The sequence below is a fragment of the Heptranchias perlo genome, chromosome 13 (assembly GCF_035084215.1).
Source record: "Heptranchias perlo isolate sHepPer1 chromosome 13, sHepPer1.hap1, whole genome shotgun sequence".
Taxonomy (NCBI): Eukaryota; Metazoa; Chordata; class Chondrichthyes; order Hexanchiformes; family Hexanchidae; genus Heptranchias; species Heptranchias perlo.
In genome coordinates this window covers 18,614,690-18,630,319 of record NC_090337.1, presented here as the reverse complement: position 1 = coordinate 18,630,319, position 15,630 = coordinate 18,614,690, and the positions used below count along the sequence as shown (strand labels likewise).

General features: G+C 42.2%; 1 protein-coding gene across 1 annotated transcript in view; it reads right to left on the bottom strand.

The window, feature by feature from the left end:
• LOC137331343 (uncharacterized) overlaps positions 1-15,630 on the bottom strand; it is an 86,021-nt gene that overhangs the window by 55,498 nt on the left and 14,893 nt on the right. Inside the window, exons 3-4 of the mRNA XM_067995076.1 lie at positions 11,835-11,987; positions 4,093-4,241 (exon numbers count right to left, since the gene is read on the bottom strand). Of these exons, the coding sequence (XP_067851177.1) occupies positions 4,093-4,241; positions 11,835-11,987 (302 nt within the window). The remainder of the gene's footprint in view (positions 1-4,092; positions 4,242-11,834; positions 11,988-15,630) is intronic.

Below are 15,630 nucleotides of genomic sequence, written 5' to 3'. Positions count from 1 at the left end.
GACTTCCTTATTCTTGTACTCCAATCCCCTTGCAATAAAGGCCAACATACCATTTACCTTCCTAATTGTTTGCTGTACCCACATGTTAATTTTCTATATTTCTTGTACGAGGACACCCAAATCTCTCTGAACACCAATATTTAATAGTTTGTCACCATTTTAAAAATATTCTGTTTTTCCATTCTTCCTACCAGTGAGTAACCTCACATTTCCCCACATTATACTCCATCTGCCACCTTCTTGCCCACTCAACCTGTCTATATCTCTTTGAAGATTCTTTGTGTCCTCCTCACAGCTTACTTTCCCACCTAGCTTTGCATCGTCAGCAAGCTTGGATACATTACACTCGGTCCCTTCATCTAAGTCATTAATATAGTTTGTAAATAGCTGAGGCCCAAGCACTGATCCTTGAGGCACCCCACTAGTTACAATCTGCCAACCAATATGAAAGCATAAAGCTAGAAAGGCTATTTGGTTTATCGATTTTGCTTCCTCCAAAAGACCGAATTTGCAGTGCCATGAAATCTCCCCAATGAATGTAATGCCCTGACCACATGCAAAACTGAAGAGGAAAATCAAAATTTCCCCTGAAGCCTCAAAGTGGAGAAAAACCTCCAGGATATCAATGCAACATTACAGGGCTTTAATTTGCTCCGTGCGTTAGAACTCATGCTAACTTTAGTTATGTATAAAGGGTAATCATTTTAAGATGAAATGTGCAGATTTATTTCCTGCATCACTTTATTTCTCCCATTCAAAGTTGGTACTAAAGTACTGACTGGAGTTAACAGTGCTCCAGTGTTGAGAAGATCAGTAGATGCAAGCTGATCTTCTCGACAAGGAGGAGCAGTATTTTAGTAAGCTTTGCAGCATGGGCGTTGTATCAAGTCTGTCAAACTGGATACTTTTGGAGCAGGAGCAGCTACATCGCCTGGCCTGAAATGTGCAAGGCCACTAGACTGTCAGGAATGGGTAAATGTAAGGAGTCTTTACCTGACGAAGGAGCAAAGCTCCGAAAGCTTGTGATTTCAAATAAAGCTGTTGGACTATAACCTGGTGTTGTGCGACTCCTTACATTTGTCCACCCCAGTCCATCACCGGCATCTCCACATCAGGAATGGGTACTCGCACTACATGAAGTAGTACTGTCAACATGTCTTGTACCTGGCACCTCAGGACCAATGTGCATGGTGGCTGCACCTCAACAGGAATGTAATCTGAAACCTACACTACCTCTTGAAAACACGTGTGTGGCCATGAAACAACATTCAGGTGACAATCTTCGAGGAAGTGATGGTAATCACTGCATTCAATTTCAATGCCACTCTGTGCTTTCAGGAATCTGCAGGAGACACTAAGGTCAGCCAGTATATGGTTCACTGACGTATCATTATGGTAACATGCCCTCAAATTGAACAGCAGAATGCACCACCAACTGGGGAGACAGTCATTTGTGTTCCTCACTTTATACTCACATCTACTTTCTCTCTAAAATTAGTGAACAGAGGAAATCAAGCCCTTAATGTTGAAGTGATAACCCAGTGTAAAGCTCTTCTACACAGGTCTTGGTCATGGGAAAAATACTCACACGATGAATTGTAAAGAAAATAAAGTAGCTGGTCTCTTGATGGGTCCCAGCACCTCAGTGCGCCATTTATTTTTGTGTGTGTGTTTTCTAAATATTTTTAAAATTGGGTCCTTGAGAAAGTACATTCACATTGTAACTTAAATGAAGTTGTTATGCATATAGGTGTACATTCATATATATAGATATATATATTTTTAAAGTAATTGTATAATTGATAATACGTTCACACAACACACAGAACAATGTACATTCACACATTTTATGAAAGTGAACAGTCTGATTATTTTATAAAGCCATAGCACACCCTGACTGAACGGAGCCTGTGAGAAAATTGTATCAACAACACATTCAAGCTTGTTGGCATCACAGTGCCTGCAATTGGAACAATGCAATTTTAGCGGGGGCTGAGGCGCCTTGTTTGGTCTTTGATTCTGGGGGTTAGTTAGACCTGGGGACAGGGGAGGGGCTCCAGCACACTGTTGGTTCATGTCAATGCCCTTCATGGCCAGTGGGTGGGATGCTACACTGTGTGACAGGGGCAGTTTGGGGTGAGTGAGTCTCTAAGATTGAGTCCCATCTTGTTTGGTATTTCCCCACTTCCAGCCAAGGGCCAAGCAACACCACTTCTCATTAGCACACATCCCGTGTGTTTCAGCCATGTATGTTGTAGGGAGAAATGCCCTCCACCAGAGGGAGGAAGAAGGTGGATCTTCTTGCAACTAGTAATGAGAGTTGTCTAGCCCACCCGTTGGCAGGGGGGGGGGGGGGGGCTCTTCTCTCCAATGGGCTGGCCCAATAAGCCCTGAGCTGGCTCCTCTAGGATTGCAAGACCATTCATAGAAACATAGAAACATAGGAAATAGGAGCAAGAGTAGGCCATTCGGCCCTTCGGGCCTGCTGCACCATTCAAAATGATCATGGTTGATTGTCTAACTCAGTACCCTGTTCCCGCTTTTTCCCCATATCCCTTGATCCCTTTAGCATTAAGAAATATATCTATCTATTTCTTGAATACATCAAATGACGTGGCCTCCACTGCCTTCTGTGGTAGAGAATTCCACAGGTTCACCACCCTCTGAATGAAGAAATTTCTCCTCATCTCGGTTCTAAATGGCATACCCCGTATCCTGAGACTGTGACCCCTGGTTCTGGACTCCCCAGCCATCGGGAACATTCTCCCTGCATCTAGTCTGTCTAGTCCTGTTAGAATTTTATATGTTTCGATGAGATCACCTCTCATTCTTCTAAACTCTAGTGAATATAGGCCTAGTCGGCCCAATCTCTCCTCATACATCAGTCCTGCCATCCCAGGAATCAGTCTGATAAACCTTCCTTGCACTCCCTCCATGGCAAGGACATCCTTCCTCAGATAAGGAGCCAAAAACTGCACACAATACTCCAGATGTGGTCTCACCAAGGTCCTGTATAACTTCAGTAAGACATCCCTGCTCCTGTATTCAAATCCTCTTGCAATGAAGGCCAACATACCATTCGCCTTCCTAACTGCTTGCTGCACCTGAATGCTCGCTTTCAGCGACTGGTGTACAAGAACACCCAGGTCTCATTGCACCTCCCCTTCTCCCAATCTATCACCATTCAGAATAATAATCTGCCTTTCTGTTTTTACCACCGAAGTGGATAACCTCACATTTATCCACGTTTTACTGCATCTGCCATGTTCTTACCCACTCACCCAACTTGTCTAAATCACATTGGAGCCTCTTTGCATCCTCCTCACAGCTCACATTCCACCCCAGCTTTGTGTTGTCTGCAAACTTGGAAATGTTACATTTAGTTCCCTCATCCAAATCATTGATATATATTGTCACCAAGCATTGATCCCTGCGGTACCCCGCTAGTCACAGCCTGCCACCCGGAAAAAGACTCGTTTATTCCTACTCTCTTGTTTCCTGTCTGTCAACCAATTCTCAATCCATGCCAGTATATTCCCCCCAATCCCATGTGCTTTAATTTTGCACACTAACCTCTTGTGTGGGACCTTATCAAAAGCCTTCTGAAAATCCAAGTACACCACATCCACCGGTTCTCCCCTATCTATTCTACTAGTTACATCCTCAAAAAACTCCAGTAGATTTGTTAAGCATGATTTCCCTTTCATAAACCCATGCTGACTTTGTCCAATTCCGTTAATGCCTTCCAAGTGTTCTGTTATCACATCTTTTATAATACTCTAGCATTTTCCCCATTACTGATGTTAGGCGAACTGGTCTGTAATTCCCTGTTTTTTCTCTCCCTCTTTTAAGTAGTGGGGTTACATTTGCAAATGTGCCTAGTGGTCTACAGCAGCATTCCAAATGTGTTTCTGCACCCAACCTCAGAAAAGCAATGAAGATGATGGTCACAGTTGAGGGCCAGCCATGATGTCATGAGTCTTTTCAGATTATCACTCCAAACTGCATTGGAATATTAACAGTTTAACAAAATGTACCATGCTTATAAGTCTTAAAATCAAACAATGTCTAAACCACAAGCTATTTACTTACTCATTATAATCCAGAACAATGCAAGTCAACACACTGAAACTGACAGCTTTCCCCAGCCTTTCGACTGACCAGGCATCTATCCCACAATCCAACAGCTCCACTTTGGAAAATGGATAGGATGTCCGTCCATGGAGTTCTAGAACTATTGCCTGTATAGTTACAACAAACAGGAAAAATAAGGCAAGCTGTTAACACTTGAAAGCTAAGATACTACCTGATCTTTTTCTGATTTTACACACTTCACTTACCAAAACATTGCGAGGTTTCAGAATTCCCACAGTAAATCTGGTCTCGTAGGAAGATTAAGAAATGATCATTTTAATGAATTAAAGAAGGGTGAATAAAGCGAAGATGTGGGGTTACCCTTAATTTTAAAAAGATCAATAATTAATATGAACATACGAAAATGACAGGCAGGGCCTGAATCTGAAAAGACCAGCTGGTCCATCAAGCCTGCCCCACACTCATGATGGCTGGAGCCATGACTAGACACTTCCCATCCCCTCTGCAGCCACGTAATCTCCTGGGAGAGACAAAAATCCAGAGAAAAACCCAGGGCCAATAATGGAAAAAAGCTCTGGAAAATTCCTCTCTGACCCCCTCAGGCTTTCGAAACCGTCCAGGAGATGGACCATGTGTTCATGATCTGTTAATCTTATTTACCTTCTATATGATGCAATCTCTACCCCAGTCCAAGCTCCCTCTTAATTAATTAATTATAATTTTTTTCTAATTTTAAATAAAATTAAGAATCTATGCTTTTTTTTAAAATATAAAAGAAAAAAGGACTTTCTCCTAAATCCTTCCTCAATCTCTTTGGAGCACGCAGCATCCATGGCCAACAATAGGCGTGGATGGGTAAACATGCTTTCAGATCATTAAAGGGCCAATTTACCTACTTGAGATAGTTAAGGTAGGTTTTTTATTATTTAATGTTACTCACCTCCAGGACGGCTTTGTCGGAGCTCTGAATCTCACCAGGTGAAAGTAGGCGAAAAGGGCTGCTTCATCAGGTGAATGCCTTTATTGCACTGCTTGTGGACCAGGAAGAGCAGGAGTATTGTCTCCAAGCCCAACAAGCTTACCTGCCACGATCGGATCCCCGTAATCAGCCGACCCCCCAACCCGACTTTTGATCCCCACCTGACCTTCGATCCCCTCCCGACCTCCGATCTTCTGCCCTGCTGACCACCTCCCAGCATCAGGGCCACCAACCGCACCCCCCCCCCCCAACCCCACCCCACCCCGATGCCCTCCATGGCCAATGATCTCTCCCTTCCGCCCTCCTCTCCGATCCCCGGCCTTCCCGCCAGCCAGCCAGCCAGCCAGCCTGTTAATCTGGCTGGCTGTCGCACGGGAAAACCGGAAGCAAAATTAATTGCCTTGAATTGAGTTGCGATCGCAGAATGCAACGCACTCCCTTCACTTCCAGGTTTCCCACGTGAAAATCTACCCACCCGCTCTCTTCCTGGCTCCAGGTAAAAATTATGCCCCTGTCTCCATTGTCTTGCACCACACTGCCCAACTAGGTGACAGAATGCACAGTTTGCAGTCATTATTCTAGATGTATTTTTGTCAGAGCCAACATTAATTTTCATATGTAAGGAATCTTACAACACCAGGTTATAGTCCAACAATTTTATTTTAAAATCACAAGCTTTCGGAGATTATCCCCTTCGTCAGATTCACCTGACGAAGGGGATAATCTCCGAAAGCTTGTGATTTTAAAATAAAACTGTCGGACTATAACCTGGTGTTGTAAGATTCCTTACATTTGTCCACCCCAGTCCATCACCGGCATCTCCACATCATTAATTTTCATAGCCTAGGTTTTTGTATCATTGATTTATAAACCAGCTTTTCTGGCTGTGTCTGCAAGATAGTTTGTCTTTCTCTGCATGTCTTCCATATTTTTATTAATGAGACCGATGTCGTCTGCAAAGTCTAGGGAGGGAATGTTAACCCCCAAGAAAGGGTGGGTTGGGGTCCAGTGGGAAGTAAAAATTGTAGAAATTTGAAGCACGTCCACTTCCTGGATTAACGGAGGCGCGTTTGGCTGCGTGCGAGTAACCTACTCGCTAGAGGCGGGACGATCATTAAGACAGGTGGGCCATTTAGATGATTAGCAGATGTTAATGAGGCAATTTTAAATTGAATTCAACAGACATTTGAATTTAACGCCTTTAGCACGGGTTTCCCGGGCCGCAGGAATCTCGGCAGGTAAAAGGTGACGAGAAGGGCTGGATCCATGAGATAAATGCCTTTATTGCACTCCTTGTGGGCCAGGAGGTGAGGAGTGCTTCCCCGCTGCCCACCAAGCTTAACTTTTAAACACCCCGTGATCGACTGACCTTCCCCCTCCCCCGCCAATGTGTCCAACTTCTCCCAACCGCCCCCCCCCCCCATGATCAGCCCTCCTATCCATTCCCCAAAAATACCGATCTCTCCCCACCCACCCACCAAACCAAACCCCGAAGACCCCGATTGTTCTTCAGCTGCTTTCCTGCCCGAGAGGCAATCAGCCTGTGAATCTGGCTGGCTGCCGGGCGCGAAACGCGTTGAAAAAATTTAAAATACATCCTACCGTCAAAATTGTCAAGACGTGCAGAAAACCCTAACTTCCCGGTTTCCCGTCCGAAAATCCTCCCCCATCTCCGCCCCCCACCCCCCCACCCGGCTCTCTTCCCAGCTCCGAGGTCTCCAAGTTCTCCACAGGTCCGTGCGATGCCTAATTTGATGCTAGGTGAATGTCTCATCACAAAATTAATCACAATGCCAAAAAGGATAGCAGATAAAATTCAACCTTGTCTGTCACCGGTTGTTTTATTGAACCAGTCTGATAGCTTATTACTTGTCCAGACTGCACACTGTGCTTCGTGATACAGAATCTTGATGATACAATGACTTTCCTAGGTAATGCATCCACTTGGAGAATCTGCCATAATGAATTTCTGCTGACACGTGCAAAGGAATATAGTTCTCACACAAACGTATGAGGAATTCAACGGGTTAGACTTAATGGGGTTATGGGTGAGAAACAGCAGGAACCAGCCTTAGTGCAGTAATACTCATGGTTAAAAATACACAACTATCTGAGGCAAAAACAATGGAACAAAGGATGGGCCTGTATATCCAAACATGTTGCTAAGCAACTACATTCCAGAACCAAGGAAGAGCGATTGATGGGCCCCTAAAAGTGCTGATAAGGGAACCATCTATGTGGCTTAAATTTGCTGCAGTGAAAAGGGGGGCCAGGGTTTGACTCAGTATATAAGTAGCCAGCGCCTACTCAGACTCAGGGTAGAGGACAGAAAAGAAAGTACCAGGTGGGTAAATGAGGGTGATAGTACGTGAATGAAGGAATGGGGAACAAGTTTGTGGCTTCTATCCAAAGGACAATGGAGTAATATAATTCTCAATTGTGCTTTATAAATTACTGCTTAAATACTGTAATGTATTGATTCTTGCTTGTGCTAAACAAAGTCATATGGCTATTAACCGTTATGGTGTCAGTCTCGAACAATTGAACAGTCAAACTGACTACAAATTGGCGAGCCAGCCAGAAGACTGACACAATAGCTGTTGGCATATTTGGTGTAAGCGAGATCCTAGGACTGACATGGACTGATATCGCCTAGTCAGTTAAGGAAGTTGGGGAGTGTAGGACATTGCGACCTACCTGTATTATAGTGATGGTTCATTAACACTTTAATGTCGATAGAATGGCTAACTCAACCCACGTTGAGAGAGCCCGAGATAAGAAGTTTGAGAAATTATGTGTAACAGATTCAGTATCATTTTTGACCAGTCCTAAAGGGAACTCAGGTCAAAAGGTGACGAAATGGATTCAAAGTCAAGTAACTGAGGGTAAGATTGTGCAGGAGGACTTTGTGTGAGGTGGAGACTAAGATGAAGAAACTGGTAAGAGAGAAGGAAATTAAAGAGGAGGATTGGAAAGCAGGAGTCTTGTTGTTTCAGCCGTAGGAGTTTGGGTAGGTTGAAAGATGAGGAAGAACAAAAAGAAAGATGGAGGGACCTTCTTCTCACCAGTCTTGGGTGAGGACACAGACTGTGAGATTGAGACTTTGAGTTGATACAGAATGGGGTTCTATGATGGAATCAAGAAGGAGAAAGGGAGAGGATCACAAGCTACAGAATGTGTTCTTTAGTTTTCAGTATACTATCTCTGTCCTGATTGTGAGTACTTTCTTTTTGCTGTTGCGGGCTACGGGCCCTTTTTAATACTTGTTATGTGTTTTCCTCTTTTGTGTAATGTAATAAAGATTTTGTTTAGCTGCGAAAGCAGTTATTTCCAGTATTTTCACCTGAAGAACGAACGAAACGAAAGACGATGTAATTTACTGGGTCTTAGTAATCACGTGCTATATTGATTACTTTATCTGTTCTGTCTTGTGTTTAATTTTGATATTAAAATTGGAGTTATTGAGGTTAATTAACCTATTAAATTGTGAAAACCAGACTTTTATTGTGTCCATGTAAAATTCTGGTTATTGTGTGAGGGTCTCTATTACTGAACATGAGATTATAACATAAAAATTGGCATTTTGAATTTCTTACAAGCTTAATGACTTAAAGTAAATGTCGAGTGATTTGAAGTTTAAGTTGTGTTGAGTATTGGTGAGCGTGAATTGATGTGTTAAAATATTGGGATATTTTGAAGTAACTGTTTGTTTAATCATGTTTTATGCCACACTGAAATGTGATAGCTGTTAGCAAACTGACCCTTTGATCTTGTGATTGATGGTGGTCAAACCAAAGTGACCATGAAGAAGAAATAAAAATGGTTAAAGGATCTCTGCTATCTTTGTGATAACGATCTGGAGTAGTTAGATTGTACTGCAGAATTGTTCCATAGGATGTTTAAAGTTAATAGAAGGAAATACTTTTGATTTCTTCTGTTTTTAACGGATTTTCAATTATTAAGGATGGATAACAATTGGTAAATCTTTTGTGCCTTTGTGAAAATTGGAAGTTAGAGAAGTTGTAATTTATTACCCACAGTTTAACTGCAATAGGGTCTTTGTGCAAGTTATCACTGTTATAAAAGCACAAAGACTTTTTGGAAAAAGATCAATTTGAACTTCTTTAAAGCATTTTTGTTTTAATGACATTGCAGCTAAAAAAAACACTGCTATTGTGATTGACTCCTCCCCACCCTCTGAACTTCCAAGCATGTCCTTCTGCTGAATGCTTTCGGAGGCTTCCTCCTTCCTCAGGTGAATGTTGTGGCTTGTGAATTTCAAATAAAATTGTTGGACTATAACTTGGTGTTGTAAAATTGTTTACAATTGTCAACCCCAGTCCATCACCGGCATCTCCACATCATGTTCTTCTGGGGCAGTGCTTTAGTTATGCGTGTAAGATTTTTAAGTTTCTTAATTTAAGTGGATATTTCCCCACAGTGACAGAAGGAAATCATGAATAGACAAATTAATCCCTTGAGCTCTCAAGAAGAGCCACAATGGATTTCCTGTTATTCTTTTCTTTTACACAGGGAACTATGGTTTTCGGGACCACATAAGTGTTGATGGTACAGGATTACCAAGAGTAGTTCTTTGACATACAAGTAGCTTCACAAAGTTACGGAGCAACCTTTGCTGGAGAAATGTTGGTGCAGTGGTGTGAAGAATTTAAAACCTTATTTCCGGACATCGGCAGCTATCCAATATCACAGCTTGGTGACGATTCAGACTGACACTTTGCCTCTCAAAGGCACGACTTTAACCCATTCAGGGTTATTTATTGTCTTTCGAGACAGAGTGCTCGGGGGCAGGGGTTGGGGGGGGGGGAGATATATCCACAAGCACTTCTGTCTCTACTGTAAAACCACCAAGATTGGGCATAATTTGTTTCTGAAATTGGAACTGATAAGTTGACATGAGTTGCTGATCAAGCACTTGAGAAGGGAAAATTTACCTGTACTTTAAGGGGATAATCAAATTATATTTTAAAATAAAAGGAGTCGAGTCTAAGTGGTTCCTGCACAATGCTGTGTGTCAAGGAAGAAAATAAAATTGTACATTGACAAGTCCTGTCAGTCCAACGATCCTGCTCTCTGGAATTGGCATAATTTTGAAATGATGGAATGGACTCAGGCATAATGTAGCGGGATATTTTGGGAAATGAAATGCAATCCAAGAAAAATTTAAGTAAAATAAGCCAAAAATGTACTGATATTGGACCTGCCTGTAAATATTGTATTGGACAGTAAAGTTCCTCTGGGGCTCATAAAGGAGATGAAATGGTAATATAATGGAATGTGTAAAATTGGATGAGAGAACATGATTGAGGATACAAGATAGAGGCAGGGAAATTAATCCACCAAATGGTAATTTTTTAAGGTCATCACCCTAGGTGATTATGGGTGAATTTCAAGAACCAAACTAAAGAGGTTAAGGAAAGATATGTGAGTGCATCCATGAGTAACATAAATCACCTGGGCATAATTTACTAAAGATATCAATCTGGTATAAATGTTCAATCTAGTGAAAGTCAGGAAAGTGTGGTTGAGAAAAATTGATAGCTTTCTCATGGAGATGTTGTGTCCTTGCCTATACTGAACAATGAGAAAACTGCTTTTGATAGCCTGGCCATTATGTGAGACATTGGGACCCTGCAGGGGGAGATAAGATAACCTGAAATAAGATAACCCAAGAATGACTACAGTGGACATGAAAGATACAAATGTATGTTGCCATCAATTGGAAACGGAGACCAGGATGAAGAACATGATGCAAAGGCCTATGGCCTGGTGAGCTATTGGAACCACTCTTCAAAAAGAGCAGTTGCTCTTACAGGATTGAATCTGACTGGACATAGGATGTGTGCCATGGAAAACACGTTCAGAAATACCATGAGGAAAAAGAGACTGACCAGCTGGAAGTTAATACTATGACATGTTGCGTGTGAGGCAACTAGTATGTGGAAATGTGTGAAGAAGATGCATTGAAGAACGGGTCCCAGTCATGCTCAGTTACTTGACAACAGCACGACATGAAATAGTTAATGTGGCCCAGGAGAGTGAGAAAATCTTTTAAACAAGGCACTGGCACATGCTCCAAAGAGAAGCCGACTAATTAATGCAACAATCAGGAAACACTGGTACCAATCAGAGGGACTGAAATTAAAATAAAGAGGGGCATAGAATTTTGGATTTCCAAAATTCAGGGTTAGGTTCCTTTGAGTTAACAATGAAATTGGGACACTTTCCCCCCCCCCCACCCCACCCCCCAATATGTGGGAAATTAAGGGCAGAATAGTTGGACTTTTCATTCTGTCAGGAGGCAATTAAAAATTTATAAAGATGAAAAAATGACAAAATTCACAAAAGTGCCAAGTTCCCACAGTCCAGTAGCCAATCAGGCCTATGGCACCATATGACTCCCACATGTATAATTTTAATTTGTACCCTTCCCCCCGCCCACAAACCAGTGGCTTCAACATAAAAGCAACTTACATCCTGCCATGTAGAAATTATGAGAACTGTAGTTTATGATTTGTGGAAAGTACTGTAGTGAAAATAGTACTTATTCTGCTTGTAGGTGATAAATTACTTTCAAACTGCAGCATTAGGTGCCATCCTCCAAGTAATGGATTTAATTATATCACGTGTAGACACTTAGCCGCAATAGAGTCTGAAATATGATTTATTCAGCTCCCTTCTTGAAATCCAGCACTCTAGGTAGTCTAGAACACACATTATAATTAATAAAATTACTTACTAAATTTGCTATATCCTGGTTGTTAAGAGCAATGTGCCAGACAGACAGCTCTTTTCCAAACATGTAGCGTTCATCTCGGATTGTCATCAGCAATGGTTTCAGAATGACTGGTGGTAAATCATCTGCAGATGCCTCAGGACATGCAAGTATCAACTACAAAGCAACCAGAAATAATTGTTAAAATAACTTGGACTTCTGCAGCTAAAGCTATCCAAACTTTATTTGCATTAATATACAGCCCTCAAAATCAAATTTAATTATGCTAAAAAATATATATTTTTCATTAATAATCTTTTTTGTTATCTACTTCTATCTTCTTGCAATTAATCCCTTCCCTAAAACTCATTTTGAATTCCCTTAAAATCTGCTCTTTTTTAGTCCATTTTTTGTACCAATAGCCTTTTTGCGTATCCTCCTGACCTGACCATTTCAGTTGTAATGATATCATGACCATTAATTCGTAGATGCTCCAATATTTCTACTTTATGTACCATACCTGGGTAATTATTCAAAATTATCCACTTAATTATTTTGGTTTTTACAATTAACCTATTTTGCTTGTTATCTTAATAATCCAATTTTTCTGGTCTATTATGTTCTATTTAGAAAACATTCTAAACACTATTCGTGGGCAAAATATTATCATACCAACTTTTTCTGCATTTTGACTGACTACAGCTGGCAACCTCCTCCACATAGCTCAGAGATGTTTAATATTGGACTCTTGAACTTGTTGAAGGGAAGACAGAAACAGACAAACCACAAAAGGGGGTAGATCTTGGCTTTGTACGATAGTGTAAAACGGGTGATAGTGAGTCGGCAGCCCGTTTTACACCTCTCCCGATTTTTATTTCCATTGACTTTCATTATCGTAGAGTCAAGATCTACTCCAGGCCTCTGAACAGCCTGCTTTCATTGACACAAATGTGGAGGAGCAAATGTCACTCAAGTGGATGCCTTCATTAGATATCATCCTAGCATATCAGCTTGACAGTTTACAGAGAATAATTAATAAATGGAAAGGTCGACAGAAGACCATCGTTAGCAAAAAAACTGGTGGTAACTCCAGCATTCGCCCTAGAGATGTGGAGAAATGCTCAAAACTTTCAAATAGTTAAAACCTGATTCATTTATCAATTCTTCTTGTGTAATCTACCCAAGTTGGAATATTAGCGCCATTAGTTTCAGTTACACGTAGCTAGCCATCTATATTTACATGGATCACAGCCATCTTAATGGTGAGGCCCAAAAGCTATTGTCCTGTTCATATCACTGATTCTGTTTTGTAAAATTATGAATTAATTCTCTCCATAGTTTTTTTAAAAAGTCTAGAAGCTATCTCAGACTTCTAGTACTACTGATTTGCTATGAAATCTCTACAAATATGCTTATGGTATAACAAAAATATTTTCTAGTTAGGCATATAAACCACAGGGCAATGTCTGCCAGAAACAATCTTCGGCACAAAGACAGAGACCTCCTGCGAGTATTGGAACAACAAAGAAAGTAATTCACCAGTATTTTCAACAGTAAAACTCAATGCAACCACCATAGCTATGGTTGTTTGAAGTAATTGTCTCGGCCTCTAAACCAGCACATAAATGTTACAAGTGTTCCATTTTTGGCTTCCTGTGATACAAAAGTCTTTTCATGTAAGGTTTTCCCTTTTCTTAAGAGTTCTTTTTATAACATGCTCTGGGCATCTGTTCTTCCATATGTTTTGCATTTTACTTCAGATCTGAAAAACAAACAAATGTATTGTTTCCAGAGACACTGAGCTACAAATGTGAGATTTCACAATTTGTGCTTGTCAAATATTGTTTACATGCACAGAATTTCTACTGTCACAAAAAGTACCCTGATGTGCAGCCAGCCTTTTTGCCAATTCACACTCGCCAAATGCCCGTACATAGGAACAGGAGTAGGCCAATCAGCCCCTCAAGACATTCAATTAGATCATGATGTGGAGATGCCGGTGATGGACTGGGGTGGACAAATGTAAGGAGTCTTACAACACCAGGTTATAGTCCAACAGCTTTATTTGAAATCACAAGCTTTCGGAGCTTTCCTCCTTCGTCAGGTGAGTGCAGGGTTCCATAAAGGCACAACATATATAGTCAGAGAACAATGCCTGGTGATTACAGATAATCTTTCCAACTGCCCGTTATCACACCTCGGCAGAGAGATAATCAAAGCAATCAAAGGATTCATCCTGGATCACAATGTCTTCACCTTCGATAACCAGTTCTTCATCCAAACACACGGAACAGCCATGGGGACCAAATTCGCACCCCAATACGCCAACATTTTCATGCACAAGTTCGAGCACGACTTCTTCACCGCACAGGACCTCCAACCAACGCTATACACCAGATACATCGACGACATTTTCTTCCTATGGACCCACGGCGAAGAATCACTGAAGAGACTACACGATAACATCAACAAGTTCCATCCCACCATCAAACTCACCATGGACTACTCCTCAGAATCGGTTTCTTTCTTGGACACACGAATCTCCATCAAAGACGGGCACCTCAGCACCTCACTCTACCACAAGCCCACGGACAACCTCACGATGCTCCACTTTTCCAGCTTCCACCCTAACCACGTCAAAGAGGCCATCCCCTATGGACAGGCCCTGCGAATACACAGGATCTGCTCAGATGAGGAGGAATGCGATGGACACCTACAGACGCTGAAAGACGCCCTCATAAGAACGGGATATGACACTCGACTCGTCAATCAACAGTTCCGACGGGCCACAGCGAAGAATCGCATAGACCTCCTCAGAAGACAAACACGGGACGCAACCAACAGAGTACCCTTCGTCGTCCAGTACTTCCCCGGAGCGGAGAAACTACGCCATGTTCTCCGCAGCCTTCAACATGTCATCGACGACGACGAACACCTCGCTAAGGCCATCCCCACGCCTCCACTACTCGCCTTCAAACAGCCACCCAACCTCAAACAGACCATCGTTCGCAGCAAATTACCCAGCTTTCAGGAGAACAGCGTCCACGACACCACACAACCCTGCCATGGCAACCTCTGCAAGACATGCCAGATCATCGACACAGATACCACCATCACACGAGAGGACACCACCCACCAGGTACATGGTTCATACTCCTGTGACTCGGCCAACGTTGTCTACCTCATGCGTTGCAGGAAAGGATGCCCCAGAGCATGGTACATTGGCGAGACCATGCAGACACTGCGACAACGGATGAACGGACACCGCGCAACAATCGCCAGACAGGAAGGTTCCATCCCAGTCGGGGAACACTTCAGCAGTCAAGGTCATTCAGCCACCGATCTTCGGGTAAGCGTTCTCCAAGGCGGCCTTCGAGACTCACAACGCAAAACCGTCGAGCAGAAATTGATAGCCAAGCTCCGCACCCATGAGGACGGCCTCAACCGGGATCTTGGGTTCATGTCACGCTACACGTAACCCCACCAGCGGAAAAAAAAGTTATCTGTTTTTAATACAACTGGACATTCTCTCTCTGTCTCTCTCTCTCTGCCTTTCGGGTCTCTTTCTCTCTCTGTCTGTGTAATCTGACCCATTGTGTATTCAGTATACTGGGATGTAATGTTTTCCGTGGCTAACCTGTCTGAACACCAACGACACCTTTGATTGTTGTGATTGTCTCCCAGCCTAATATATGCTATGCGATTTTAGAACACTTCACTCACTCACCTGATGAAGGAGGTAAGCTCCGAAAGCTTGTGATTTTCAAATAAAACTGTTGGACTATAACCTGGTGTTGTAAGATTCCTTACATCAGGATAA